This window comes from Drosophila sechellia, chromosome 2R (assembly GCF_004382195.2).
Source record: "Drosophila sechellia strain sech25 chromosome 2R, ASM438219v1, whole genome shotgun sequence".
In the NCBI taxonomy this organism is placed as follows: domain Eukaryota; kingdom Metazoa; phylum Arthropoda; class Insecta; order Diptera; family Drosophilidae; genus Drosophila; species Drosophila sechellia.
The window spans coordinates 4,494,466-4,509,518 of NC_045950.1; the positions used below are offsets into that span (position 1 = coordinate 4,494,466).

The 15,053-nt window shown below is 43.9% G+C and overlaps 2 protein-coding genes across 2 annotated transcripts; one reads left to right on the plus strand and one right to left on the minus strand.

The window, feature by feature from the left end:
* The first annotated feature begins 3,214 nt into the window (after nt 1–3,214).
* LOC6608144 (protein peanut) lies at nt 3,215–5,713 on the plus strand. The gene has a single exon (XM_002032854.2). It carries the CDS (start codon nt 3,417–3,419, stop codon nt 5,034–5,036), a length of 1,620 nt encoding a protein of 539 aa, XP_002032890.1. The 5' UTR covers nt 3,215–3,416; the 3' UTR covers nt 5,037–5,713.
* Nucleotides 5,714–14,294: 8,581 nt separating this feature from the next.
* LOC116800568 lies at nt 14,295–14,549 on the minus strand. Its single transcript, XM_032716273.1, has one exon. It carries the CDS (start codon nt 14,495–14,497, stop codon nt 14,363–14,365), a length of 135 nt encoding a protein of 44 aa, XP_032572164.1. The 5' UTR covers nt 14,498–14,549; the 3' UTR covers nt 14,295–14,362.
* Between the last annotated feature and the right edge of the window lie 504 nt (nt 14,550–15,053).

Genomic DNA, 15,053 nt, shown 5'->3' on the forward strand with positions numbered 1-15,053 from the left:
CAACGCCCCCGCGCCTCTCATTCATACACGTACGTAGATATGCACCAGAAATAATGAGCATGAAAAATATGAAACGGTAGCAAATGTGTGAGCTGATCCAAACGGAACTAAACCCAAGTGGATTTCGGATGCGGGGGCAGGAATAGAACTCCTCCTTTGGCCAAGATATATGTTGATTTAAATGAATTCCTTGTTGATTTTTATGGCGCTTAGCGACGAGGGGAAACCTGAGTGAAGTGTGCGGTCTGCGGGGCATTAGAAGTCGTGACGGGCCGCCCAACTATTTGATTGTTTTTTCCTGCTGTGGGAGATTTCATTTTTATGAATTTGATAAATGGCCAGCCAGGAGTCGGGCTAATAACTGGAAAGTTCTTTCTGACAGACTCCAAAAAGGGGGAAATGTATTTTCCACCCAAAAAAAGCAAATGATGCCATAATTTATTTGCTGAGAAAGGGAGTCGTCACACTTGCGGTGGTTGCTTTTGGCTTTTTTATCGCCTTTAGTTATATTTGGCTGCATAATTTAACCTACATATTGGAACCCAACACGTTTTTGGGTATAGGGATCTGATATTTCTTTATAGAACTTGAATTACAATCTTTATGCCAAAAGTTTTTTTTTAATTTAATAAAACCCTATAAGCTGATATCTGTATCTGTATGTTACCATAAGCTATTGGACTTCAGGAACACTTTCACCTTTATTGGGTGTACCCTAAATAACTAGCACACATGATGGACTGGGTCGACTGCCGATTATTGATCCCATTGATTGGTGACCCATGCCAGCTGATGTAACGGTCACTTGGAGGATCAGCTGCTCCTAAGCCAACATTTGCACTAAACTGTCCTTGCTCTCGTGCCAAGGATTGGCACAGCTGCCGACTCCATTCTCCCGGCTGCATCCCCCGCCACTTCTTCGGGCCACGAGAACAATGGACTTGGCCCGGACAATGGTCGGCGCTAAGGAAAAGTGACTTTTCAGGGGCGCACGGGGTTTTCCTCTGGCTTCTAGCGGGCCCTAATTGCTGGCAAGCATCTTACATAATATTGAAGAAGATGCGTCTCCGAATGGATTTCGTATGGAGTGTGCCTGATGCGAAACAGCTGCTCAAGATCTCAAAACTATGAACACGAGGAAGGGTTGCGGGGAGATTAGCTGGGATTTGTTCGCTGTAAAGATTTGCGGTTGCAGTTGCGGTGGCACATTTCAAGACCTAGCATCTGTCGTAAAAAACGTCTAGTTTCGAATCCATAGCCAAAGATGAAATGTACTTAGCATTGATGAATACGATAATAGAAAATCATTTTTTTTTGTGTTATTAAAAAACGATGCACATGTTTTTAATAGTTAAAGGTGCACCCAAAAAATAAAGCTTTATAAAACTTGTTCAAATAAGTTGGAAAAAAATTTGGCTCAAGTAAAGGTACATACATATGTACATACATATGTATAAAAAGCTTTTTTGTCAGTGTTTTTAAGCCATGTCCTTATTATTTAGAGTCTACATAATACACAGCCTAAGTACTGCAATTTTAATAAATTTAATTTAAAAGACTTAATGAATAAAATCGCCTTTCTCTATATGTTTTAGGTTAATCAATAGGTTTTGGATAGTCTTAAATGTTAAATGTGTTAAATAAAGTTTAATAAAAAATAAAAACATTTATTAAGTAAATTTTTAGAACAAAAACTATGTATAGAGAACATTAAATTCAATCGACAATCAAATTAGTAAGAAAAACAAGAAATTAAACAAGGGGATCTCTAGCCACAAAATTCCCCAGAACTTCCCTCGATTTACCTTTTCCCTTGACGACAACAACTGTAAATCTTCCAATAAGTACAGTCATCCCCTAGGGTAAAAATCGAGCCACCGCGAGTCATATCAATTCATAAATGCATATTAATTCCGATAGAGGCTAAAATTAAAACAGGAGTCGCCGTGGAATAATGTGAGAAAAAAACTTTCTCACGATCACCTTGATGTCGCGCAGACGGCGTTTGGTGGAAATCCACGTGCAAAAGGGGGAAGTTCGGAAGCAAGGAAGGCTGGATGGTAGGAAGGAAGGAAACCACCACCACCAAGCAGGCGGAGTAGGACGCAGGACCCTCTTAATGGTGGTGGTTAGTACCTCCCTCTCCCCCTCCCCCTTCCCCTGCGCAGTGACGATCGCCAGAAGTGCATGAGAATTTAAATTACAAACAAACAGAAACAGAAACACAGAGCGCACAATCAGCGGGCTTTGTCCGTGTGCGTGTGTGCATCGGCATGCGATGACGCGTAGAGGGAGGGGGAGAGAGGGTGCCAGGACGAGGCGTGTGTGGGAACTTTCGACGAGGACACTCGAGCATGAAGCGGGTCAAACGACATAGGGCAGCTATTATCCAGCTCCTTTTTATGGCACTTCTCACACGCCCACAAGGGGCGTTAGTTAGCTCACTAACCTCTTTCCAAATGGAATTATAGCAAGTGTGAGAGAGAAGCGAAAGTCGCGTTCTCAGCGTCACAATAACAACACCCACGCGACAGAAGCATCTTTAGTTCTCAGCGAGAGAGATAAGCTCAGCTTCCTCTTCTTCTTTCTCTGCTCCTTCTGCTGCTCTCGCAGGCATGCGCAACATTGCAACAAAAATTAAAGGGAACCCGTAACCACAAAAGTCATGGGCGTAGTGATAGGGGCCAGAACAATTTTATTTAAAAACCCGTTGTTGTGTGCCCTGGATATTAATTCCATATAAAAATGGACAAACATAAACTGGAAATGTTTTAAAATAAATATAGTACGATATGTAGTCAAAAAACCCCTCAGTAATCCACCCCTGCTTCAAGCAAAAGTCAAAGTCATCTAGACGGATAATTTCTTCCTGTGCATCAGCGGGCGATTGTAATGCGATCCGTGGCCACTCAAGAGCAGTCATTCGGGCCAGAAATCTGGAATCCCAAATGCTGGGACACCGGAATGCGTTTTATTGCCTATTTTTAAACATAACATTCCATTTCAAGTGATAAGGCCAGCAGAAAACAGTTCTCTTTGCCCGTTTGCATGTGCATTGCTGCGCCAGTGTGCGTGTGTGTATCTCTGGGTGTATGTGTGGCATTACTCATGCGCTCTCACTCCAAGCGTCGTTTGGTATATTCGCGGCTCTCGTGCGGTATTTTCCAGGGTCACACTGCGCCTGAGCTGGGGCGTTGTTGTTGCCTGCGAGAGCGGAGCAGAAGTATTAATCGCGTTGCAGCGCACGGTCCTACTGACACAGAAAATGCAAGAAAAGTAAGAGCGAAAAGAGCTGGCGTAGGCGTGACAAAAGCGGTGAAAAAGCAACGGTTCTGTGCAAGCAAAGTGAATAAATACAGTGAAGCCCACCTGCGAACGAATATCGAAGGCTCAAAGGCGAATTTGGCGCTATTCCAATGAATAGTCCTCGCTCGAACGCGGTCAATGGCGGCAGCGGCGGCGCCATCTCCGCTCTGCCCAGCACTCTGGCCCAACTGGCTCTGCGCGACAAGCAGCAGGCTGCGTCGGCATCGGCGTCCTCTGCCACGAACGGAAGCGGCGGCAGTGAGTCCTTGGTGGGCGTCGGTGGCCGACCGCCCAATCAGCCGCCCAGTGTGCCAGTGGCCGCCAGTGGCAAGCTGGACACCAGCGGCGGAGGCGCCTCCAACGGCGACTCGAACAAACTGACCCACGATCTGCAGGAGAAGGAGCACCAGCAGGCGCAGAAGCCACAGAAGCCACCGCTACCGGTGCGCCAGAAGCCCATGGAGATCGCCGGCTATGTGGGCTTCGCCAACCTGCCCAATCAGGTCTACCGCAAGGCCGTCAAGCGGGGATTCGAGTTCACCCTGATGGTGGTGGGCGCCAGTGGGTTGGGCAAGTCGACGCTGATCAACTCCATGTTCCTGTCAGACATCTACAACGCGGAACAGTATCCGGGACCCTCGCTGCGCAAAAAGAAGACCGTGGCCGTGGAGGCCACCAAAGTGATGCTCAAGGAGAACGGCGTCAACCTGACACTCACGGTGGTGGACACACCCGGATTCGGTGATGCCGTGGACAACAGCAACTGCTGGGTGCCCATCCTGGAGTACGTGGATAGCAAGTACGAGGAGTACCTGACCGCCGAGTCGCGGGTATACCGCAAAACCATTTCGGACAGCCGGGTGCACTGCTGCCTCTACTTCATAGCGCCATCGGGACACGGACTCCTGCCGCTGGACATTGCCTGCATGCAGAGCTTGTCGGACAAGGTGAATCTGGTGCCGGTGATCGCCAAGGCGGACACCATGACGCCCGACGAGGTGCATCTATTCAAGAAGCAGATCCTCAACGAGATCGCCCAGCACAAGATCAAGATCTACGACTTCCCCGCCACGCTGGAGGATGCGGCCGAGGAGGCCAAGACCACGCAGAATCTGCGCAGCCGAGTGCCATTCGCGGTGGTGGGTGCCAACACCATCATCGAGCAGGACGGAAAGAAGGTGCGGGGTAGGCGTTATCCCTGGGGCCTGGTGGAGGTGGAGAACCTGACGCATTGCGACTTCATAGCGCTGCGCAACATGGTCATACGCACGCACCTGCAGGACCTCAAGGACGTGACGAACAACGTCCACTACGAGAACTACCGCTGCCGAAAGCTATCCGAACTGGGACTGGTGGACGGCAAGGCCAGGCTGTCCAACAAGAACCCACTCACCCAGATGGAGGAGGAGAAGCGGGAGCACGAGCAGAAGATGAAGAAGATGGAGGCCGAGATGGAGCAGGTGTTCGACATGAAGGTCAAGGAGAAGATGCAGAAGCTCAGGGACTCGGAGCTGGAGCTGGCGCGGCGACACGAGGAGCGCAAGAAGGCGCTGGAGCTGCAGATCCGGGAGCTGGAGGAGAAGAGACGCGAGTTCGAGCGCGAGAAGAAGGAGTGGGAGGATGTCAACCACGTGACGCTCGAGGAGCTCAAGCGACGCAGCCTGGGGGCCAACAGCAGCACGGACAATGTAGATGGCAAGAAGGAGAAGAAAAAGAAGGGTCTGTTCTAAGTCAACACGCTCAAAACTCCCTTTCCCCCGACCATCTTCCGCTCCCCGTATACTTAAGCGCTAATCTCGAGAACAAAGCAAACGAAAACCCTAGCGTATCCTATTCTTATTCCTACCACATAAAGTAATTCGAAAAGTGCATAAATATATCTATTGTTGGGCCCAGCCGCCCCACAAGGCTTCTATTCGCACAGCAATCGTCCAGCGAGGACGTTGCATTTGTTTTCTACATACTATACAAGTACATATAACACATAGCAGTTGCAGTATTTTACCAATATATATCCACGCATTACTTGACGAAACACATTTGCTAGCCTAATGAATTGAACACGCAAACGAATTAAATCGGAGACAGTAACAAACGGTATTTGCAAAATACTTAAGTATCTTAAAGCCTAATCACAATAAAAATCGAAGCAGAATGTACGAGTGCGAGGCGAAATTGATCCTAAAATTAATTATAACGAATAACGAATCCATGTATAACGTATGCTATTGATATTGATATTGTAATTGTATTTTACCTATTATGCATAAAGTCATTGAACACCCGAACACACACACCAGCAAGGCAAAAGCCGCAAGCGCAGCAGAAAACATCAAGAAACAAAATATACTCTTGCATTTTACAAAATAAAGTCTTCTCCTTAGTTTAACTACATAAAAACCGAAAAGAATTCCATATTGACTTCGTTGTTTACTCAACTGCGGCGGAACGGGTGCGCTTGCCACACGTCTGGGTATGATCGGCATGACGATGGATATGGCGATTTGGATATGACGATTACATTCCCCAATCTCTGACTAATTTCTTAGTTACCCATGAGCTAATGGATGAGTCATTCCGCAGGAGCATTGGCTGGGAACGTGGCTCGAGTCAAGCGGATAGGTAAATCACTCGCCGCAAACAATTAAAAGTGTTTACCCCGTATTTATGTACAGATGATGCATATCGGACCAGTGAAAACTAACGAGAACAGTTGGTGGTGCCACCTAAAAGTATCATGCTCTTCGTTTCCTAAGAAATAACCTTTATGCAGTTCTTGCCCATATGCAACTCAAGCAATTCCGAAAAGCCCGACACTCCCTATAAGTTCATGTGTACAATCTTTCGCCTTATGTGGCCACAATTTAGGTCAGAATAATAGGTATTCATCGCAGTTGATAGCAATGAGCTTTATTTTGCGAAAATCAAGATAATATCAGATAAGATAAGTTGAATTCCGTGATGTACATAAATATTGGATCAGTTTAGTCATATCACAATACCATTACTTCTGGGAAGTACATGATCTCGTTTGTCTGATAGACAACGAGATGTTATCAGGACTAACTACTAGTTTCTTGGCCGATATTGTTTCCACAAGAAAGTACTGCATTTTCGCTGGTTGGTTCTCCACTTGAAATTGCTTTCTAAATGCCCCAGACACCAGCTTTATTGAGAGACATGTGTGCATGGATATTTAATTTATGCACAAAAATTAATCCATAACCCAATTGGAAGGCACTCAATTAGAGCCGTATAAAGCGTAAAATGAAAATCCATTGGTGAAAGACGTCGAAAAAATATGGAGCGAGAGTTGGCAGAGGGGCGGTGGGTGGTGGGCGGTTTGCGGCAGGAGGGGTGGCAATCAAGATATAGATATGCCTGTGTGTGCGCGTGTGTGTGTCGAGTATGTAAGTCAACAACGTTGACGCAGCACTTAACTCAACTCGAAGCAATTGGCTTTGGCGATCAATGAACGCAACACCAAAGAAGAAGATGCGGCGTGCACTGAACAAAATCTATTTGAAATATGTCGATTTTCTGAGATTTATTTTATTTCTTAGATTGAAGCAGTACTGATTAATTAAATATGATATAAAAAGAATTTCTACTTTCAAAAGAAGAATTCATTTTATTGATCAGATGCGATCAATATTGTGTGATATGGTTATTTACTCAAATATCTCTCACCAATTCTTTTAACCCTCAAAAGCTTTAACCCTGTTTTTTCGAGTGTATTAAAGTGGAGTTCGTTTCGCTGCTGTTTTTAGGACGATGACTCAAGTACACAGCACAGGGGTGTCGGTTGGGAAGGGGGTGAGAGGGTAGGTGAGTGTGTGTGTGGGGAGAATGAGAGCACAACAGGCCGTTTGTTTTCGCTTGTGGGTGAACTTTATGTGGCGTCCATCTGGTGAGAGTGTGTGCGTGCGTAAAAGGAACACCCTGTTACGGGGTTTGCCACGCTTGTGGACGGCATTCCTGCACGTCAAACGCAAAAAAAGACCGATCCCAACCAACGCAAGTCAAACGCTTAAGATCAAAAACAAATGTTGACCGTTTCTAACGAGCCGGCACATTGTAGACAGAGAGAGAGTATAACATAGGAAAACTGAGCCCTCTTCTCTCCCACACACACCCACATCAGTATGACACACTTACGCTTACGTGACTGCGAGAGAGAGAACAACAGAGTTGCGCATGCGTATTACTCTTAGCTTCACAATGATCGAGGGTATGAACAGTTACTGTTTGTTTTGGGGCTTTTTTAATACCTTATATTCTACAATTTTCTTTCTCTATAACTTAATACATTGAATTGGTTTTTAGTTATTTTATTTATTGGGTCTGGGAAATAACAAGCTAACCCAGCAAATAATAACATAAGAGGATCTTTAAAATATTTTTAAACTGATTATTTCTTGAATTATAGGGTAACAATAAATCTCTTCAACCAAGTGTTTAAATGCATTTTTATTTGAGATATCCGTTTTACAGCTTTAAATTGTCTTTATACGATTTCCTCCATGTCAAATGGCAATGGGAAGTAATTTTAATAGACTGGTTGGTTGGTTCATTGGTTTGATTGTTTTTTTTGGTTTTCTTACATTTCCCATTCCAATCCCCATGCGCCCCCCATTCGCATCGACTCAATGTCACAGTGATAAGGGCGCCTTCCTCGGTCTGTTTCCTTTGCTTTATGATTGCTCCTATACATACATATAATATTTTCTTGTTTACAATGCAAATAAATTGAGATCGTGCGGGCAGCGATCGAGACGTTCTATCAGCTTTATGCAACACTTGTGGGAACGCAACTGCGAGGCGTTGATAAAACCGCTGGGTCCATAAATTATCCGGCGCGACTAGATAAACAAACACTTGTTGGAACTGACACATATTTGTTTGGGTGTTCAGTTCACCCAATTTGCAGAGGTCAGTTAACATTTTAATTTAGAAGTCAAAGCATCGAGAAGAGCAGTAATATATTTCTAGAAAAGTTATTTTTAGTGATAAATTATTTATTGTATAGCGATAGTGATAGTGATTGGTTAGGGAATCAGTTGAAGAACCTGAGAGTGGACAAAGTCCGCCCGTCTGCGTGTGGTCCTCTACCCTGCCCGCAATCGGAAGTGATTGTGCTTCACATCCGTTTGTCTCTATTTCGATCCCATAGCGGTAAAATTTAATTCACCGTGTTCTACTTCTACTTCCTCACCCGCAATCCGTGTGCCTCTCTTCGTTCGTCCTTTCATTGTCCTTTTTTTTATTTCCGCTACGCTTGCGCGTGAAGCGTGCACAACATCCGCTCTCTACTTCCCTTTGCTTTCCGCAAATCGTTCGTTCCCTTTTGTTGTGCATTTTACAGTTGGAATATCCCGATTCCGATTGCCAACATCCTGGGAATCGCAGCGATGCACAGGTGATCCCGCTATCTGGCAATTCATTTGCGAAGGTGTGAAAATATCTTTCGGATTCAGATAGTTTTGAGGGTGGATTTTGGGCCATTGTTGGTATTGTTCTGTTTCCGATTGTGGGAAGAACTGGAATTCTTCAGTTTTTAATTGAGTTGTTTATGCGAAACTGATCAAATAATTCATATATCGTTTACCCGCTTCTTAATAGAGATGTAAATAATTTAAGGGATTTAATTGCAACAGCATTTCAATAAGACATAAGCATAATTTTCGATACCAATTGCATGCGGCACATCTAGAGGTGGGGTTTACCTACTAATGTACAGATTTTTGCACTTTTTCTTCACTTTCGGACAGCCATTTATCCCACAATCTGTCAGGCCACTTGACACATGGTCTCAAGAACACTAACCGCACAATTATGGCTCTTAAACGCTGCCAACAATGCGACGCCACAAAGGACACAGAGGAAAAAATCAAAACTGAAAGGGCTATTTCGGGTATAATTTCATGTAATTGGGGACAGTTGGCGACGAGCAGATTTGTGGTCTGCCATCCTGACCCTGGGAACAGATTTCCCTGGCCATTGACAGTTGCCCCGGTCGGTTATGCAAACCCAATTTGGGTCACTAACATTTCCAGTGGGCAGTCTGTTCACATTGTGGCAGTTCGTCAAGTGACCTGAAAGTAGGTTAGCTTGATGCGATGCTGATGCTTTTGCCGAGCTTCCGAGGGTGCAGTGGTGCCCCCAAGGGGGCTTTTAAGAGCTGATGCACTGTAATGTTGTGCTAAGCAGGATGTACATACATATATAAATATTAAAATATGAAATGTATTCATCTTTATTCATCTGTCCATTATTACACATTCTTCTTATACTTTGTTGTTTATAATGTTATAATTTTATCAGAATTTAGAGTGAGTCAACCACCTTGATCGTGTATATCAAACCGTGAGTGTAATCTTTGTGACACATTTTACACGTTTATAAAGGCCACCTAAGAACGGGTAATATGGTTTATATCGAGTTTGAATGATTCAATTCCGATTGTGTTACCCATACTGACAGCTTTTCCGATTTTTGAAAAATATGGCACTTAAAAGTTTGACATGGGGAACTGTAGATAGGATCCCCCTCTGTCGGACGACCCTGTCACTGCTGGTCGGCCTTTTGTGATGCATCTTGGCTTGTGCCACCCTTTCTTTTTGTGTGCTGGCCTGCTCCATTGAATGTCTCTGCATGCTGAGTGCTGCTCATCCTCTGTGGATGTCGGCCGGATTGTCGGTGCCCCTTCCCCAGTATCCCCTGTCCAAAGAACCCCCTCAAATGCATCAGCATCCATTCAATGCGAGTCTGTGCTCATAATTGATGTTCAAATAGCTGGTGAATGGTGATGCAAGCGCTGCTGCTGCAGAGACACTTGTCACAGATTTGTGTTGTGCTCCTCTCGATTGTGACACGTTGGGACTGCGGCATTATTATTATTATTATTGTTATTCATGCTGCAAATCGGGCAGATGATGGTTTTGTGTCGCCACATTAAATTGATTTAATTAGGCTGAATTAGACAGCGGAAATGAGAGGAGTGGGTGACTTTCTGAAAAGTGGCACACGTGCCAGGAAGCTATCATCTGCCAAAGAGCAATGAGGAAAATACGTTACTTTCTGCAATGCGCGAAGAAGCAAAGGATCCCGAACAAAAGAAGGTCCCCTCTCTTCGCCGGCAGGATCCTCCTTAAGAGCTGCAAGGAGCGCTCTCTCTTTCGGGGTTGCAGTTGCACATTGAGCTGCATCGTCGTCCTGTTTGAGTAATTGTTATCGGTGATCCTGAAACGAACGTTACTTTGAGCCCTAGGCCCGGTGTTCTTTTCCTGGCACGCGCCAAAGTCTCCCCCACTCTGTTCTGCTTCGAACAGCTGCTCTTCCTTTTTTACCGAGTCCTGCAGGACATTTCATAGTAATTGAATTGCCAGCCCGGCTTCTTTTTTTAGCTGATCCCCCGAATATGTGAGAAAGGTAGCACTGCTTCGACTCAAATCTGACAGAATGTGTCACTATGTTTTTTGAAATATTTCAGATCTTCTTTACAACCAACTAAATTATATGTATGAAGGGTCACCAACAACTGTCAATACGTAGTGATATTTTTAAAATAAAGCTGACACTTGGGCTAACAAATTTTTGCCTGCTGTAAAAAATAATAATTGGAAAATATCTTCAAAACAAAATTAATTTAAATTGAATATTTTATTCATAGGCTGGCTACAGTTCATTTCACTACAAGGTCTTTACATTTGCTGTCCTGAATATGATATATTGAATCATAAACTATAACTTATAATCTATTCAAAGTCTTATTATGTAAATACCCGTAAAGTGGTTGATATTAGAGAATAAATATTTATAGTAAATATGTAATAAAATGAGTAATAAAAAGCGCAAATAATTTCACAATTCCACATTGGAAGCACTTATTTATTTCTGATCAAAACTCGTTCTTTTCAGAGCTACACAGACTCAAATACTCTAGCTCACTCGGATGTGGCACTCCACTCAAGGAACAACTCAAAGCCGAACTCAACTCACATCCTTGCTAAGGATACAGGGCGTGAAATGTCTCAGCCTCGGAATTCCGGCGAACACAGCGGCAGAGCAAAGTTCTCTAACCATTTTCATGGTTGCCAGCAAATTATCTATTCGGAGTTTTCTGGACGCGGGGTTTAGGGCGAAAACCGAGCAACGCTGACCACAGCAAGTGTCGCCGTTGGCCAAAGGACACTCCCCGGAAGAAAACGAGAAGCAGAAGGACGAGGAGGAAAGCGGGATCCTTGGCCACTCATAAACGCATTATGCATGCCACCTTGGGGGGTGCACGGTTCACAATTTTGCAGTTTTCGTGGTGAATGTGCAAAAGTGTCTACAAAACCATAACGCGTTTTCCCGGAAAAGCGGGCGAAATCAGGTAACGCCCTCGACTGACTCTGACTAGGCCAGTGTTTTGACAATCTCTCTTTCTTTGAGGGATTTTTGTAGGTGGACCATAAAGCGATTATGATTGGGAAAATTCGTTTTTTCGCCTTTTGGGAGGAAAGTAAAAAGTAATTAGGGGCATTGTTAGAACGACTTCGTTCTACATAAGTAAACTATTAATTTAACATATCGCTCAGCCAGAACGAATCGAAGCCAGTTTGCCTGAGGTCAGAAACGGAAGGGATTGCCCGGATAGCATGGATAGCATGGATCGCCTAGATCGCATGGCAACTCGTGACCAGGTGTGCGCCAAGTCGTGTGACGACATCGCAGCACACAACCCATATATCTGCGCAGACCTTTTTATGCATATGCTATAGACGCAACTCCACCCCGTCGCCTTAGAAAATCTCCTTAAAAAACGAGCAAAAGTTAGCTGAGCATGCGCAGCTCAGAAGTCTCCACCCCTTGGTAACTTGGCTTTGTCTCGATAAATCTTTTGCGAAATGTACAATCAGGGGGTTGGTTGGAAAACAGAGCCGACGGAGAAAGGGGCTTCGGAGGTTGCCAGGGGTCGCTGAGGCGCAACGACCTTTCCGCGTTCCGGGGGTTTTCTTTGCTTTTGCAGCTGTTGTTTTTGCTCGAACGAAAGATTTTCGTCAAGACACCCCGAAAAAAAAACAGTCTTGGTTGTGTGCAACGCGTGTGAAAGTTCTGCAGTTCCTTGGTTCCGCACTGGATCCGTATTCCTGGCCACGCTTCAGCCATTTTGTTCAGCATTCTCCGGCTTTTTGGGCAGCCAATTCCCGATCTGGCTGCGGCGCACAAGAAACTCGTCCTTGGGTGGTGGGAATGTGGCAGAAGCGTGTGCTCCGGGATCTAGGGGGGAAAACTGGCCCTCTGGATCTCAGGCTGTGGCAACAAAAGAAGTTCGCCGAGGAAATTATAGTTCCTGTGAAGCGAGCTAAATGTCGTAAATTTTGGATTCATTCTAAAACAGCAGGCAGCAAAAAATCCCCATTTATTTTGGCATAAACTCGTATTGAGGGGAAAACAAGATTGCGCAACAAAAGGGATCTCCCATGGTTTTGTGGCAAATCACCCGTGATGGATTATATGTATATTAAAATATTTTAATTGCGTCTTTAGAATTGTTTTTTATTTGAGAAAATATATAGATTTTTCTTAAATTTGGATCAGATAGATTAATGTTCCTTGGGATGAAATAGTTTTTAAATCGAAACAGATTTTAAATTTCGGAGATACAATTCTGCGACTGGAGTCTGTAATGCACATCACTTCTTCATTTATGTTAATTGGTCTTATTTAGTTTATTTAATGCTTTCATTCCTTGTAACTGAAAGCTAAGTTGCTCTTTATTTCGTGTGTATATCAATTTTGTTATATTATACTCGCTGCCAGGTTCGATAAAATGACAGTCTTCCTGTCCAGACAGACCTTGGGCTGTTCTAGTTCTCGGCTTGCTCATTAATGTCTCTGAGCACTTACGGCTAAATCGTCGGCCAAGTCAATGTAAACAAATCCGCGACCTTGATGGGCGCGCTAATGGCTTTATATGGCACTCCCATTCGCACTGTGCGTGTGCATAATGTGCGATGCAGTGTCCTCGACCCAAGGCTACGGTTTATGATTTGGCGAATTTCCAGCGGCGGAGTTCCGTGTAAGGGCTCGAAAGGATGCGATGCGCAAAGTTGACGGCAGAACTGCTTGCGAGGAAGGACTGTGGGTCAAAAGGATGCAAGAAAGGATAACTTTATGGGCCGCTCGTAAAGACCGTTTGAGCATTGGACAATATGAGCAATGGGTGATTATTTGTTTTGGTCACAATAAAGACGGCGGGTGGCAAGGATAATGCAAGGATATCCTTCTGCATCCTCAAGCCATTAGCACGACGATTAGCGGCTTGTACATCGGGACATTCGGCGGATGGAAGGGCTGAGTGAAACTTCCAGGTATCGAAGGAACCTTTTACAGATTCTCCGCGTAATTTTTTAGTTTTGCGTAAAAAATGCAGCTAGATTTGCGTAAAAAACGCTTGTCAACGGTTTGAAGAATCAGTTAGAATTCCAGGAATTAAAAAGGTTTTATGTTAGTCAATAGTTCCGAGGAATCCTTTACTGTTTGGCATAAAAAGTGTGTTTACATTTGCGTAAAAAACGTTGAATTCCTGCTAGGAAAGTCAATTTTGGTTCTGGGAAACCAGGAAAAGGCTTTGTCTGGTTATGCGGCAATGTTATGTAAGCTTGTTGGGCCATTCTAACTTATTTAATGGAAAATTCTTGGAAAAAGGCTTGCTGTGATTTCACCAAAAAATTCATTTGAGTGACAGCGGCAATCATAAATAATCTGCTGATAAGCTGAGTACATTTTTTATCAAAATATTTTAGAGAAAATAAACAGTTGAGAATTGGAAATCTCGACCAAAAAAAAAACCCAGGGCGAACCCACTAACTAATTTTCCCAGCCCCTGTTTCATCCCCATATCGTCCGCACAAAAAGGATAACAAAACAATAAAAAATTGAGGAATTTCTCAGCGCAAAATCTAAAGGATCAGCAAGGATTCTCCTGTGCTACACTAATCGTTTATTATGATCAACGAGCTGAATCAATAAAAACGAAACGAAAACGAAGCGCCTACTTCAGGACTTGTCATCGTCCTGTTCTCATTCTGGTTCCCATTCGGTTCGCATTCTCGCTCCCATGGCAACCTGTTTCACAGGGTTGGATGTCCTTTTGTGTGTGCGTTGGAGTGTTACCGTTGCTGGCCGTGAGAATTGAATGCATTTAGGGAGGGGCTCGCCCGCAGGAGTAACAGGTTCAGCAGATCCTGGCCCTGCTGCACAGGTATGCAAAAGTCAAATTTGTTTGCTATGGGAATTTGTAGGTGTCTGGCTTGGGAAAGTCTTGTGTTGTGTTGTGCGGTGGGAATTCGCTCAGCTCCCTTTGTTTGGTGTGAATTTGATGAATACTCTGGGTCTTGTCAGCGGTGATGGGATGAGAGATGAGGACAAGTTAAGGAACTCTTTAGAAGGAGTTCCCAAGGAATGCTTTCTAGACCAGTAAATGGTGGTGTATTTTATTTGAAGCACAAATGCTTTTCATTTGCTTTTTATATCAAAGCCAAGTATACCAAGTAAATGCAAAGTTAAATAAATTGTGATTATTATAACTAACTTTTTCAAGAACACTTAAATAAAATGCCTCCTATAATAAATGTTGTAGCTTTATGTTACTTAATTGTAAAAATCAAACAATTGAAAAATATATAAAATTATGTTAACATTAACTTAAGTCTATAACTAAATGCCGTCATTGGTTAGCTACTAGTTTAAGTTTAAAT